A 14,665-nucleotide genomic window follows, 5' to 3' on the forward strand; every position below is an offset into this window, starting at 1 on the left:
TAATATGTTTATTTGGTTTCATTGATGTTATCCATGTATTTAACATCTCATGTGGTTGTTTCCCAAGCATGATGATAAAAATGCATTAAAGCTGTGAATCAAAACAAAAATTTACTTTCACTACCATATAGCAAGTCTAACCTTTAGAGTAACAAGTCGATAAATAAGCATCTAGAGAGTAACGTGTGACATTCGTGACCTGCTTTCCGAATAGGTAATGAAACCGACAAATAATCTAACCTTAGAGCTGAGAAACTGATTCCAATAGGTTTAATTACCTAATGCGAAAGCGGGTAAACAAAACAAACGAGACATGTGGTTCGTATCTAAACCACGTGTTTATGTCAAGTTGGACGACTCACACGGCGGATCTAATGGGTAAGTCCAGTTAGCATTTAGAAACAACCTTGGTAACTGATGAAAATTACCAAAGTAACCAAACAGAAGTATTAATTAAATGGTATACAGTACACGTATACGTATACATACGGTATACTAGGACTTTGTAATAAATACTACCAAGTATTATACTAGACGTTAGTGAAAAATGTAATTTCTTAGTTCAACGAGGGAGAATCAAAAAATATAAAAATTACAGTAAGGACTTAATTCTACTTTTTTTTCTTTCTTTCTTTAATTTCTTTTCTTTTCTCTCTCTACAAACACATTTCTCAGTTTGGTTGTTCTGGTTGTTGTTGTTATGGTATGATACCTTGAAGATTGATTTCTATGAAGGCATTGACCATAAACACTAGCAGGTAACAAACAGCTAAGAAACTTAATTAATTTCTTAGTTGGGATTTCTTATTTATTTACATTTCTTCACTCATATATTGTTTTCGTTTAAATTCTCTGCATGTTCTCTCTCTAATATCTGAGAGTATCTTCAGAGATCACAGTGACTTAATTAAGATTATGGGTTGTTTAGTCCAAGCCTGATGAACCAAATTTTTGTTATCTCCTGAAATTGTATCAAATTTAAGAGCTTTGAATTTTCTTCTAAAAATAATCTGATCTTTTTAGGAAGGATTTATTGTCTTCCTATGATTTTTCTGTATATGTTTACAAACAAGTGAAGAAAGTGTGCCGGATTTTGGTTTGTAGAGATCTGAGAATTTAAGGAGGTGTGGATTTATAAGTGGGATCCTTGATTAAGATTATTTTTCTTTCTGAATTCTGGTGTTCATTTTGGGTTTTAGAGGAAAAAGAGTTTGTCTTGATAATCACTTTACTCATCTCATCAGCTGATTAGAATGTTGAAAACTAGGAAATAGACGAGTTTGGGAGAAATGGGGTTTCAGGTGGGGAGAGATTTACCAAAAATAGGATCACTCAGTTTAGGTGATTTTGAAGAGGATGAAGACATAAGATTAAATTAGGATTTAGTTTTTGTTTTTGGATATTTGTGGATCCCAAGGAGGGAACCGAGATGGATTACAGTAGAAGGCTAATGGAGGAGAGGGGTCCATGGATTCCAGTAACACCTGCAAAACCTATGCCAATAAGACCACAACCTATGAACTCTAATGGGAGCCAACCAAATTGGATTGATGCTGTTGGAGTTGGTTTTCCAGCTAAGTATTTTCATCAGAATGCAAGTCTTCCTCGTAGTAATTTCACTAGTGCTACTACTACTTCTAATGGAGTGATGAATGCATGCTTTAATTCAATGGATTATGCGGATCGAAGTAGAGGAATGAGTACCTGGGAAGAAGCTTTGCTTGGGAATCACAGAACTGCACCTGACATTGTTGACAACCCTTTCCCAGAAACTTCTTGTAGTAGTAATACAGTCGGCTCAGTGTGGGATAATATTGGATTTTCGGAATTATTAGCTCTCAGTGGAACGCCTGCTGGGGCCGCCTCGATTCTCTCTCAAAGAGGCGAAAACATTGCAGTCAGCAGTACAAACTTTCCAATTTCAAATTCTCATGTTCGCGGTAGCCTGCAATATACAAATAGGCCTATTGCAGATCAGAATTTTGTTACAAGCTCTAACTTGTCGAACAATCACAGCAACTTCTCACCGCATGCACCACAGTGTAAGTGACTGTACACCTATGGCTTTCTTTTATTTAATTGTTTACAACTATCATTTTCCATTGATTTCTAAACTTTCAGACTAGGCAAAACTATTATTCATACCTGGACACTGAACACCAAACATGATACTTGATTGACCTGAACAAGTGATAACACTCTTTTGTTGATTCATGTAATAACTGCATGCACTTCTACAGATGGGTTTCCTGTTCCAAACCGTACCACGTTCGACCTTAATTCTCCGTCTCAAACATTTGCTGATGCAGTCTCAAATGGTGATATATCTTTACAGTTTTCACCTATTACACCACCTCAGATTAAGGGAGGAGCAGTAAACCAGCATTCTGAAATTGCAGAGCATGTCTCAGTAAGAATATCAGATATGGTGAACAATGAAGTAGACCAAGGAAGTAATAACGGTATTGAAATTCAGTGCCAAGATTCACTCTTGCATTCTGTAGTGAACTCACCATCAGTTGCTGCCTCTACATTGCTTAAAGAGAATCAAAATGCAGACAGGACAGAGGAGCACGGTATTGACCTAAACAAGACACCAGTACTGAAGCCTAAACGGAAAAAAGTCAGACCCAGAGTTTTAATTGAAGGCAAAAAACCCAGTAAGACTCCTTACCACCGCACCAAGCAGCCTAGTGCAAAAGAAACTCCATCTGTGAAAAGGAAGTATGTAAGGAAAAATGGCCTTAAAACCTCACATACCCCCTCAGCCAATATTGAAGAAGAGTTTAATGCAGATAAGGTCATTCTTAAATCTGCCAAAAAGGTTTTGAATTTCGACTTGGTAGAAGTAAGAGATGGAAGCCGCAGCAGCACAACGGGTTATCACGAAGGGTTGCTGAGCAGCATTGTGGACAGTTCTTCAAGCAGGTGTAAGGAAAATTCACAATCCCAAACCAATGAGATATGTAATGGAGTTAATAGTGAAACTAAATTGACAACGGAGCTTCCACAAGGACTGGAAGTTGTGGTAGAGAATTCACCAGCAAGACTTGCATTTGATCTCAATTGTGCATCAACTCAGCTTCTGGAAGATTGTATCTCAATCCCTGATAAACCAATTCCAACTACCCCGCCACCTACAAGGAGAGAACAAACACGGGAAAGTCTGTCTGCCCTTTTGAGTAGCATAGATAACACAGTCATCATAGATACCTGCCTGAACAATGGAGAACCATATCATCTTCTCAGGAATCAACATACCCAATCATATCAACAAAATGCTACAGCTTCCATACTTCAGAGCGATATTCGATTCACAAACCAAGATAATTTGATTCAAAGCAACCAAATACAGTTGGAAGGGTGTGACCTGGCGAGGGGATCAAAGAGAGGATACTGTCATACCATTGCCGAGACGGATCTCCAATCACTGAATCCATTAAGGAGCCGTGGGAGTACTCTCCAGACTTACCAGCACAAGTTAGGAGGACATGGATACCACAGAAACAGCAGCACTGCCGAGTTACATTTTTCAGAAATTAGCAAGAAAACGAGGATAGAGAGAGACCAGAATGTTGTCAATTCTATCTTGGATTCTTCGAAGGTGTCTTTTCTGGAAAGTACAAGAAAAGAAATGGCATGCAAAGAGATTGCCGTCAATGCCAATCACATTGCATTACAAGCTAAAAGCAGAAGTGCCATTCAATTGGGCAATGTCGGTATAAACCACCTGAATGGAGCTGGTCATTCAGCACCAAATCTGCAGTTACAAGCGGTCGCAAATCAAAACTGCAGACTGCCAGATACTTGGGAAGCATTGCTTTCACAGACCCAAAAACCAAGCTGTGAGCAGTCTGAGAAGACACCATACCTTGGTCAGACTAAGAACCGGTCAAAAGTTCCTGCACAATTCTGTGAACTGAGCTCCCTTACTACAACTCTTGATTGCAGTAAAATGCCAGGAGCTCCTCAAAAAATGGCTCCAATCCCTGGTGACAAGCTTGGAAACAAGAACTTCTCTAGGCCTCGAGAAAGCGGAGCACACCTGGCAGTAGATAACCAAGTGAAGAAGCCAAGAAGAGGGCGGCCGTCAAAGACACTTGACAATGGAATTTCTGTCTCCCGCTCTAGAAAAAAGAATGAGAGCCTTCAAAAACGTGAAATGTTTATGTATACTCAACATCCAGTCAATGAGAAGCCAAGAGGTTATTCTGATGGAACTAAATTCTAGAAAGTATGTTTTTGACTATCTTTTCTCAATTCCTGTAGAAACTAACTGAAGCAACTACTTGAATTTTCCGCTGCAGGTTCCTTAGATATGTCATGGCTTTCCATGGATGAGATAATAAATAAGATAGACCGTCTAACTATCAATGATACGAGGACAGACGTGACGGCACCAGAACAATATGCACTGGTTCCATTTGGAGGAGAGGGGCAAATGGTTCCATATGAAGGTCTGTTTAATGGTATCAAGAAAAAACAGCTGCGGCCCAAAGTCAATCTTGATGCAGAAACTGATAGAGTGTGGAAACTTCTGATGGGAATACAGAACAATGATGGTGTTGAGGGGACCACTCAGGATAAGGAAAAATGGTGGGAAGAAGAGAGAAAAGTTTTCCGTGGAAGGGCAGATTCATTCATTGCCCGCATGCATCTCATCCAAGGTACCAAATAAGCCATAAGCAGTTGATGTTTACTACTTTATATAATAAGTCATATGTTTAAGTCCACGAAAGGCATAACTTTGGATAGAATAAGCTGGTAACAAAAAAACAAAAAAACAAAAAAAAAATGACAATTCTAGTGAATGGCATGGTACCTGCAAGTAATGATAGAGCATTTCATTAAAACTGAATGTGCCTGTATTTTTAGAGTTCAACTCCCATAAAACCGTCTAACTTTACCTTACAATAGAATAAAATGAATAGACAGAAGCATAAATCGAGGCAACATAAAAATAAATATCTGAAAGAGATGAACTGCATAGTGCTTTGACAAGACTGAATCCCTTCATTATAGTTTTAGTAGAGAATCTGATTTGAGTGCAAACACAGTGCCTGCCTTATGCAAACGCTTCAGTAAAATTAAAATAAATCTGAATCAAGAAAGAATTAACTATAACAATGAGCTTTTTACGGAGTACTGAGTGAAAGATTTTACAAGGCAAGGTATGTTCTTTACAGGAGATAGACGCTTCTCAAAATGGAAAGGATCTGTCGTGGATTCAGTGGTTGGAGTTTTTCTTACACAAAATGTCTCTGATATTCTCTCAAGGTAAGCCTCAAGTTTCTGTACTATTTAATCAAAATTTTCCATAAGAAAATCCTCGTAGCGATGATGTTAGAGTTATATTTTATTTTTCTAAAAGCAGAAACTCATTCTACTACTTTACAGTTCTGCCTTCATGTGTCTTGTGGCCCGATTTCCCTTAAAAACTGCAACCAACAACAATGCATGCAGCAAGGAAGCAACACAAATTATAGTCGAAGAGCCAGAGGTGTGCACTGTTGATTCAGATGATAACATCAGTTGGCAAGAAAAGATGCAAGATCGTTTATTATCCGAACAAGACTATGTTGACATCCGTGAACTGCAGTTAGAAGAAAGGGAGACAGGACACAGCAACGAATCATTTGGAAGCAACGTTGGTGGTTCATTGAACCCAGGAACAGGGTGTCAGCTTTTGGTAGAAGCCAGAGATAGGAGAGCAGTGGAAGATGTAGTTTCATCACAAAACTCGGTAGTTTCCTCTCAAAATTCAATAGACTCAACCGAATTCCAAAAAGCCGACGGAAACACTACTGCAAGGATAAGAGGAGAGAGCTTGTTAGGGAATGAGGTCAGAAGACAGTTGGAAGATGTTGTTTCATCTCAAATCTCTGCAGATTCTTCAAGCATTTGTACAGATGACAGAATCAGATCGTACTCATATTTCAACTCCGGACCAGAGATGGCACCCAGTTGTACATCGAACAGTGTAAGTAATCATCCTTCTTTTACGGAACTTTTGTGGATGGGAGATACCCCCTTGTTGCAAGAATATTATAGTCAAGAAAGTGGGAGCTTCGCTCAAAATCTAAACTCCAAAAGTTGTCAAGGATCAGAAGGAAAGCGAGAAGAAAAAAAAAGTGTAAGCACGAGCAGAATAGATGGATGGAAAGAGTTATTTTCTGTCTGCCCTTCCACTTCAGTTCCCGAAATGCAGTTGCATAATGCCCCGCACTACTTGTTGCAGATGACCCCAGAGACAGTAGTACAAGAGGTGGAGTCACCAAAGATGCTGGGAACAGAGAGTAGGTTTCCTTTGTCATCAGATGCTCCTCAAATGACAACCGTGATAGACCCGAACTGGATGTGCAAAACAGTAATGCCAATTTCTGAAACTGTAACTAACCGTCAAAAGTTGTTGGCAAATGCTGAAACTGCACTCAAAACCGATAGATACCCATCAGCAAGCAAGTACTTAGAGCTCCCAGATATAAGTGCAACACAAGAAACTCTCGTTAGAGAGCACCAGGATTCATGGAATAACCTTCAAAAGGTTAGAGACGGCACCTTCATATATCAAAGCAGTACAGCCACAGAATCTACAAAACCCGTTGAGACCCAAGCTCAAATGGGCAGAGTGATGCAGCAATCTCACTCAAACTTCGTAAATCTCTCACACGAGAACTTAGATGCTGAAGGCAGTACGTCACTGACAGATAAGCAAACATCTCAGAAAGAGCAAATACGTTCTTCAGACGGGGTATTTAATGAGAAAACCAGCAATGCTTCAAAAGCCAAAGGAAAGCCTGATAAGGAAAAAAAGAAAGAATTCGACTGGGATAGTTTGCGAAGGGATGTGTATCAGAAAGGTTTAAAAAGAGAAAAAAGCAACAACACAATGGACTCTCTGAACTGGGAAGCAGTGAGAACTGCTGATGTTAGTGAGATTGCCAACGCAATCAAAGAGCGAGGAATGAATAATATGCTCGCAGAGAGAATCAAGGTAAGCCTATAATCATTCATCTTCTATGACTCAACAACTCAGGAAAAATTTGTTAGTACCATCAAATTTGTATGAATGCATTTAAAGTAATAAACCCTTAGAAGAGATGAAAACGATTGCCCCTTCTGCAGGCTTTCCTCAACAGGCTTGTAAGTGATCATGGAAGTATCGACCTTGAGTGGTTAAGGGATGTTCCACCTGACAAGGCAAAGTAAGTCAACAAACTTGGAGCATACCTCTTTCAATATTTTTATGGAAATTATTCCATTTCCTGTTTCAAGCAACATTACATGGTGTCGATTGTTAATAACATTTGTTTTTCTCTGTTAATCATAATAGTTTGCCATTGTGTAGGGAATATCTGCTAAGCATAAGGGGATTGGGACTCAAAAGCGTGGAGTGTGTCAGACTTTTGACACTTCACAACCTCGCTTTCCCAGTGAGATATGACTTGCATGATCTTGTCAATTTTGTGCTGAACTCAAAAGACATAAAACTTACCCAAATCATCTCTATGTTATGAATTTGCAATAGGTCGACACAAATGTTGGACGCATTGCTGTCAGACTAGGATGGGTACCACTTCAACCATTGCCCGAGTCCCTTCAACTGCATTTGCTAGAACTGTGAGTATTATACATGTAATAAAGATCATTTAAGACAATTTTTCTCTCAGTGATGAAACTTGCTAATTTGCAATTCTGGTATAGGTACCCAATGTTGGAGACCATCCAGAAATTTCTTTGGCCGCGGCTGTGCACACTTGACCAACCGACATTGTAAACTCATAATCCTTTTGAAGCTGTTATCTATTGCAAACTGCATTTGATTATTGGGGGGGGGTGGGGGGGGGGAGTTAATGAGTTTATCTAATTTCATGAACTATTGCTGATTAACATCATGTAACCACAGATACGAGCTGCATTACCAGTTGATTACATTTGGAAAGGTATGTACTGTATTTACTAAGAATACGAGCTGATGTGAATGCATATGTGACAAGTTATATAACCTGGCTAATTGAAATTGCATGCGTGAATTCATACAGGTTTTCTGTACCAAGAGCAAGCCAAATTGCAATGCATGTCCAATGAGAGCAGAATGCAGACACTTTGCAAGTGCATTTGCGAGGTATACTTGTCATCCCTAAAGATTAATTTCTTACTCCCTTAGGATGGGTGTTGGATGCTTATGGACATCATTTAGAAAGGCACAGCCTTTGTATTTAGATTAACCGTTACGAGAGTTCCATTTATGAGCTTGGTATATCCTTTTCAAACTATCTTGGTGCTCTATAATTTAAACATTTCCTCAAGAGTTGACATGATAGAATATCGATGCATGGTTACACACTCACTGTGAAACCAGCATCTTAATCATTACGAGGTGACTGATAACGGATGTTGGGTACAGTGCGAGGCTCGCCCTGCCAGGGCCAGAGGAAAAGGGAATTGTAACTTCATTTCCTTCAGAGAAGTACCAAAATCCGCCAATGGATGCCAATCCGATCTCACTTCCTCTACTAGAAGCAAATCTGGTTTCAGGAACAAGAATCAGAAAGAATGAATGTGAGCCTATTATTGAAGAGCCGGCAACACCGGAGAATGATTATGCAGAAACACTGGAGAGTGATATAGAAGATGCTTTTGGCGAGTGTCCCAATGAAATTCCTTCAATCAACCTCGACATGGAAGAGTTTACGCTTACCTTACAGAATTACATGCAAGAAAACAAAATGGAACTCCAAGAAGGTGATCTCTCCAATGCATTGGTGGCGATAACTCCACGGGCTGCTTCCATCCCAGTACCAAAGCTGAAGAATGTCAACCGACTCCGAACAGAACACCTAGTGTAAGTACACTGATGAATATCAAGTTTGCCATATGAGGCCCAAATCTGATGTCGGAACCACGGCAATCTATGTTATCATATGCTAACAATTTCCCCTTGATTGCAGCTATGAACTTCCAGATTCACACCCTCTACTGGAAGGGGTTAGTTATTCTCTACCGGCCTCTCAATTTGTTATTGACTCATCTCAGCACCTAATGCACTTAAATGTTCTCAATTTTAGGTGCCAAGACGAGACCCTGATGATCATTGTTCATATCTTCTTGCTATATGGACACCAGGTGAGCACGATTGTTCAAACAGTTGTAACACTATTTAAAAAAACCTACAACTTTGTACGATCCTACCCTGTAAACAAATAAATAACCTAAAACCTGTTGTGCCGCCTGGTATATGGAACATGCATGATAAAAAAAGTTTAAATCCTTGAGCTGATATGCTTCCAATTCTTTGTTTTAGGATACTCAAGTTTCTTCCTAACTTGAAACCTATAAAACATTTGGCATTCTTACATATCAAACGCTAACATGGCATGCTGGTTATGAACATTTTGCTAACTAATATGCAAATGTGTAATATCAGGTGAAACAGCAGAATCAATTCAACCACCCGAAGGATGTTGTAGTTCCCGGGCATCAGGTAACCTATGTAGTGAGAAGACATGCTTTTCATGCAACAGTACACGTGAAGCAAGCTCCCAAACTGTCAGAGGAACACTTCTGGTAAGAAAATGTAGCTCTTATAATTGAAACCCTTGTGTAAATCGCTAGACCCACTTTTAGATGCTGATTAGCTTTTTTGCACCCCATGACTAGATACCTTGCAGAACAGCAATGAGAGGAAGTTTTCCTTTGAACGGAACATATTTTCAAGTGAATGAGGTAATTTTTTTTGATATTCTCATTCTAATCTAAATGTTTTCATGCGTCCCATGTCAAGTTAAGTTTCAGATCAAGCAATATGAAAACATATAATTACTGTTTAGGTGTTCGCTGACCACGATTCAAGCCTTAATCCAATTGATGTCCCGAGGGCCTGGATATGGAACCTACCAAGACGAACTGTTCTGTTTGGAACCTCAGTATCAACGATATTTAAAGGTAAAGAGGATCCTTAAAGATGGTTAATTTCAAAGTCTACAATACTAGGTCAAAACAACTAACTGCAGAACTTCAATTTTTGGTTTGTAGGTCAAACAACACAAGAAATTCAAAATTGCTTCTGGAAAGGTATTAATTGATATCTACTAGATCTCATTTACCGCCATGAGTGTGATATGACCAACCGCAGAGAACAGTTTTCTAATAAATAATGAAATATCTGGTTGCAGGATTTGTATGTGTTCGTGGATTCGACCAGAAGTCGCGTGCACCCCGTCCTCTTATGGCAAGATTACACTTTCCAGCAAGCAAATTGGTCAAAAATAAATTATATACAACCAAGGAATAGATCATGATGCAAGGATGACAACCAGAAAAATATCCTAACCAAGATCTGAAAGCCAAAAGAACAGATCACTGACCGAGAAACTACCAAGCATTAAATGGTTACATTGTCTAACATAATGTGCAATCAGCAGTTTCCCCAATTTACTTAGCGAGAGAAAAATGTAGGATAAGAGTTCCCACCTGTAAGTCCCCATGAAAATGGGCTTGTAGTCTGTACATGGTTTTACATATCATGATTATTTCATTACATGCTCGATATCGAGCCATTCTTCTATATAAAGTAGCTGAGCTCAAAGCAAGAGAAATATCAAATATATCTCAAACCGGATCTGCTTGCTGGTTATTCTTATTCAGTTACTAACATAACTTAAAAGGTGCAAAGATGAGGAATCACAATGCACAAAAACAAGCCACTCGCACTGCTTGTAACTACGGTTACACTGCTCGTATAATCTGTAGAAATCCACTGCTTAGCCGTACGCTTATCCTATCCTAAGGTTTTATGGTGGAACACCACGAGAAAGGGTCATTGGTAGCACAGAGTTAAATGACTATAGAAGTAGAGATAAAGCTATTAACAAGAATGATGACACCTATCCAAAGATGAAGCTATTAACAAGAATGATACACCTATCCAGATTGCGCTTACATCTTCAAACATAGCTCGAATTTATGAAATCATAGCATTGGATAAGCAAACAAATACCGATACATGATAACTATGTACTCTGTGACTCAATTGATTCCAAATCTATAATTCCCCGTATCATTCATGCCTTGGGATTTTCCAGCATCAAATACTCACTCTAACATCCATAATGCCTGGAGCATAACTCAACTATCACTCTCAGATCCTAGATCGGTTTCTTTTTCACTCGAAAAGTTCTAAAATAACCTAATATCCTTTAGAAACAGCTAGAACAACATTCTTCATCGAAATAGAATCCTTGAAACTGAAGTTGAAGATCTTCAGACTACTCGGATAAACAGATTAAAAAAAACACAAACTAACAACCGGATTGCTATGGATCAATACTATTTTGAAGTACTCGAAGTTAGGGTTTCATATAATGAAATCTTCGCTGATATGATTAAAAGAAGTATTACCTGCTGTTATTGATGTTGAAGACGTACACCATAGAGAGAAGGGATTTATTTTCTGCTTATCAGATCGAGAGAGAAGATATGAAATGCGAAAATCGATCTAGTAGATTAAAAATAATTAGAAAAATTGGAGGGAGGGATTTTAAAATTTTCGAATTTTGGACATTGGCACTTTTTGCCGCTTATTTCTTTACCCACTTCTTAATATTTAGGATTATTTTTGATACATGCTCCCTCTGTCTGCAATATATAGGCGGAAAAAGAGATTTTCGCATATTAAGAAAAAATATTTGCTCAAGTTCATATAAACCGTCACCTTTTTACTTGTATTTTTTTGGAAGTACATTTCTCATTTTATAAGTTCTTGATTGAAGAAAAGCCTAAAAAGGCATCTACAATCGCCAAGAGGACGAATTATTTATCCTGTACAAGCCATCGTGACACTTCTGTTAATCTTGTTGTTGGTAAAAGGGCTCAGGACCATACATTGATAGTTTTATCGCGAGTGAAGATACTCATCTCCCACAACTTGCTTATGGTGACATACATACGACCAGCATTAGAAGACAACTCATTGGGTACCGATGGAGAACGAAAATTTTCTATGAACTTGAGAAATTATAAATGTAATTTTAGCTTTCTAAGTAGTTTTGCTATAGTTTTATGGACCTTAGGTGTTGCACTCTTTTCCTTAGCCAAGGGTTTACCATAATGGGTTTTCCTTGACAAGGTTTTTAACGAGCCAACAAAAACCAGTCCTTCTTTCCAAATTTTCAATTTTATTTCATATGTTCTAAGGTTGGGCTGACATTGAAGGCATATCCCTGCCCAGGGAAACCTTTAATGATCAAATTCTAGTCACTTAGCCGATTTATTAATATAAGTCGATTTATTTTCAAAAGAAAAAAAATGCTTTTACAAATTTTTTATTTTACCTGATTTGCTCTTAACAAATTCCAATAAAATTAATTGAATTTATCTAGAAAACATCAAATTAAGAGTTTTAAAGCCATTAAAATATTAGAGTAGTGGAATTATCGTTGGGAATACCATAAATTTGGAGATACCCATACCCTTTAATAGGGGTATACAGGGAAGAAAGGACATTGGAATAAGTTTTCTGCCTGTCTAATGAGACTGGAAAATTTTACTTCTCCGCCTTTATAATAGGGACAGAGGGAGTATTTAAGAGTGAACCGTGCATGCTTTCCACCTCGACAAATCTCTCTTTTGCAACTCTGAGTCATCACTAATAAATCTGGAGAGAAGAGGATATTTTGGTGAAATTTTATTGGTTGTTTTCATAAATGTAAACTACATTCTGTTTGCTCCCAATACTTAACCGTACCTGAGGATGGACAATACTTTCAAATACATGCCGACATTTTCATTACATTGACGTTCACGTTATGCTTGTCTCTTTTTACCGTAAGAGCTTCACTATTAAACCCTAACCTTATTTTCCATTTTTACTGTCTTCTTTTCTCTCTCTTTTTCTTTCATTCGATTTCTTCTTTGAGTTCGTTATATTTTAATAAAATTATTGATTGGTTTTGTTTTATATTATCTTCGCACCCACTATAATCAAAACTAAGTTTTTGTATTGATAGACTATAATCATAGAAGGAACCAAAGTTCTAAGGTACACTTCCACTTGCAATAACGAATCCCGAATCAACTGACCCACCTGATTCTAGCCACCTTTCCTAATCACCAATTCCTGCCCAGTCAAGACTACCAAAGTGACTAAGAAGAGTTTTGATTTTTGATATTTGTAATTTGTAATTTGATTTCACCGCAAAGGTATTTCCGAATATGGAATCGGGTTTAGGAACTTCATGTTTGTGTGATTCAATTTATTACTTATGTTTTATCAGTATTATCGTATTTTTCCACTATATAAGTTGTGACGTACAACTTTCAACAGTCACATGTTTTCTACAGGAATCACTTGGAATAATATGGCTACAGTTAGCACGTAAGTCATGTGATAAATTAGTGCTAAAGTGTAGTCTTATTGCACGTTAGTTACTTGTATAGATCATGATATGGCATGAAACCATGTATTTAAATTCTTAAAATGATTAAATCATCGACGTGAATGCTATAATTCGTTGTAAAGATGACAAATGTCCAATAGTGTGGATATCACTTTTGTGCTATTGTTTTTGCATGTAATAATTTCAGTTCATTTTATAGGTTGTGTTTAATTGAAAAAATGTGATGAGTTTTGTTGATATCGTATATGTAAATCTCAAGAAAAAATTAATTTTAAATAAGGTTTATATCTTTGTTAATAAATAATATTGAAGCATGATATGTTATAGGGTCGTTATTAATAATTATATTAGCTTTGACCGACTGATTATTAAGTTTATAAAATGAGTGAAATCTTTGGTATCATTATAATTCGTTTAGTATTTAATAGCATATGAAGTATATTGATTGATATTGTTTTAAGATGTTTGTGGTCAAACTGTAAAAAGCAAATATGCGTATGCTATAGAATTTTAAATTGTTTATTTTATGAGTAATTCTGGAAAAACTGGGTGTATATATATATATATATACTAATAAAACGATATACAGATAGTTGTATATCAAAGATCAAAATGCATAACTCTTTACGAAGGGATTCACCACGCATGTGTGACTAAATTTTAAAATTTACTAGAGACGATTTCTAAAATGAATATGTCAAAACATTACAATGTCAATACAAAATATTATTTCATAGAAAAAGATCAAGATAGATAACGCGCCTTAACATTTCGCATCTGATTTATATGTTCTAACAGAAAGTGCTAGTTAGAAAAGTAGACGACTACACCTTATTAAAATCTAACAATTTTCAAAATTGATCGAATCAATTGGTTTTAAAGAAATTTACGATTTTCCAAAATGGTATGTTACCAAAGGTGACGATTTTGTAAGGTGTATTTTTGGTATTATTATGGTCGTAATTACCTACATACCTTTTCGATATGGACGGTCCGAAAAACATGATTATCACCTTGAATTCTCAGTCATCGTAACATGGTTAACTTATACGATGAGTTTGATGATTGTTTATTTGCAGTAGACATACTGTGATCGTTTTGACAGTCATGACTCGTTGTTAATTTTTATTTTTTGTTTGATAATATATTAATAATATTATACAATTCAAAATTAATTATACTTACTATATTAGATAGAATTTAAATTTATTACTGACCTGATAGAATCTTCCATTAAACTTTATTGTACGTCAACATAAATATATACA

At 37.1% G+C, this 14,665-nt stretch overlaps 1 protein-coding gene across 3 annotated transcripts; it reads left to right on the forward strand.

Moving 5' to 3' along the window:
• The first annotated feature begins 663 nt into the window (after nucleotides 1-663).
• Nucleotides 664-10,629, forward strand: LOC113298786 (transcriptional activator DEMETER-like). 3 transcript variants are annotated; one of them, XM_026547617.1, is made up of 20 exons: nucleotides 664-758; nucleotides 1,024-2,042; nucleotides 2,241-4,205; nucleotides 4,308-4,667; nucleotides 5,187-5,277; nucleotides 5,398-6,994; nucleotides 7,126-7,205; nucleotides 7,349-7,433; nucleotides 7,529-7,620; nucleotides 7,705-7,773; nucleotides 7,907-7,943; nucleotides 8,043-8,125; nucleotides 8,408-8,845; nucleotides 8,952-8,988; nucleotides 9,069-9,126; nucleotides 9,428-9,567; nucleotides 9,661-9,726; nucleotides 9,831-9,945; nucleotides 10,036-10,074; nucleotides 10,176-10,629. In XM_026547617.1, the coding sequence occupies exons 2-20, from the start codon at nucleotides 1,430-1,432 to the stop codon at nucleotides 10,292-10,294; spliced, it is 6,084 nt and encodes a 2,027-aa protein (XP_026403402.1). In that variant the 5' UTR covers nucleotides 664-758; nucleotides 1,024-1,429; the 3' UTR covers nucleotides 10,295-10,629. The 3 variants fall into 3 exon arrangements, with proteins under 3 accessions (XP_026403402.1, XP_026403403.1, XP_026403401.1); XM_026547618.1 differs by having other exon boundaries at nucleotides 669-2,042; nucleotides 5,398-6,133; nucleotides 6,239-6,994; XM_026547616.1 differs by having other exon boundaries at nucleotides 669-2,042.
• Nucleotides 10,630-14,665: the final 4,036 nt, after the last annotated feature.

Source organism: Papaver somniferum, chromosome 7 (genome assembly GCF_003573695.1).
Source record: "Papaver somniferum cultivar HN1 chromosome 7, ASM357369v1, whole genome shotgun sequence".
NCBI lineage: Eukaryota > Viridiplantae > Streptophyta > Magnoliopsida > Ranunculales > Papaveraceae > Papaver > Papaver somniferum.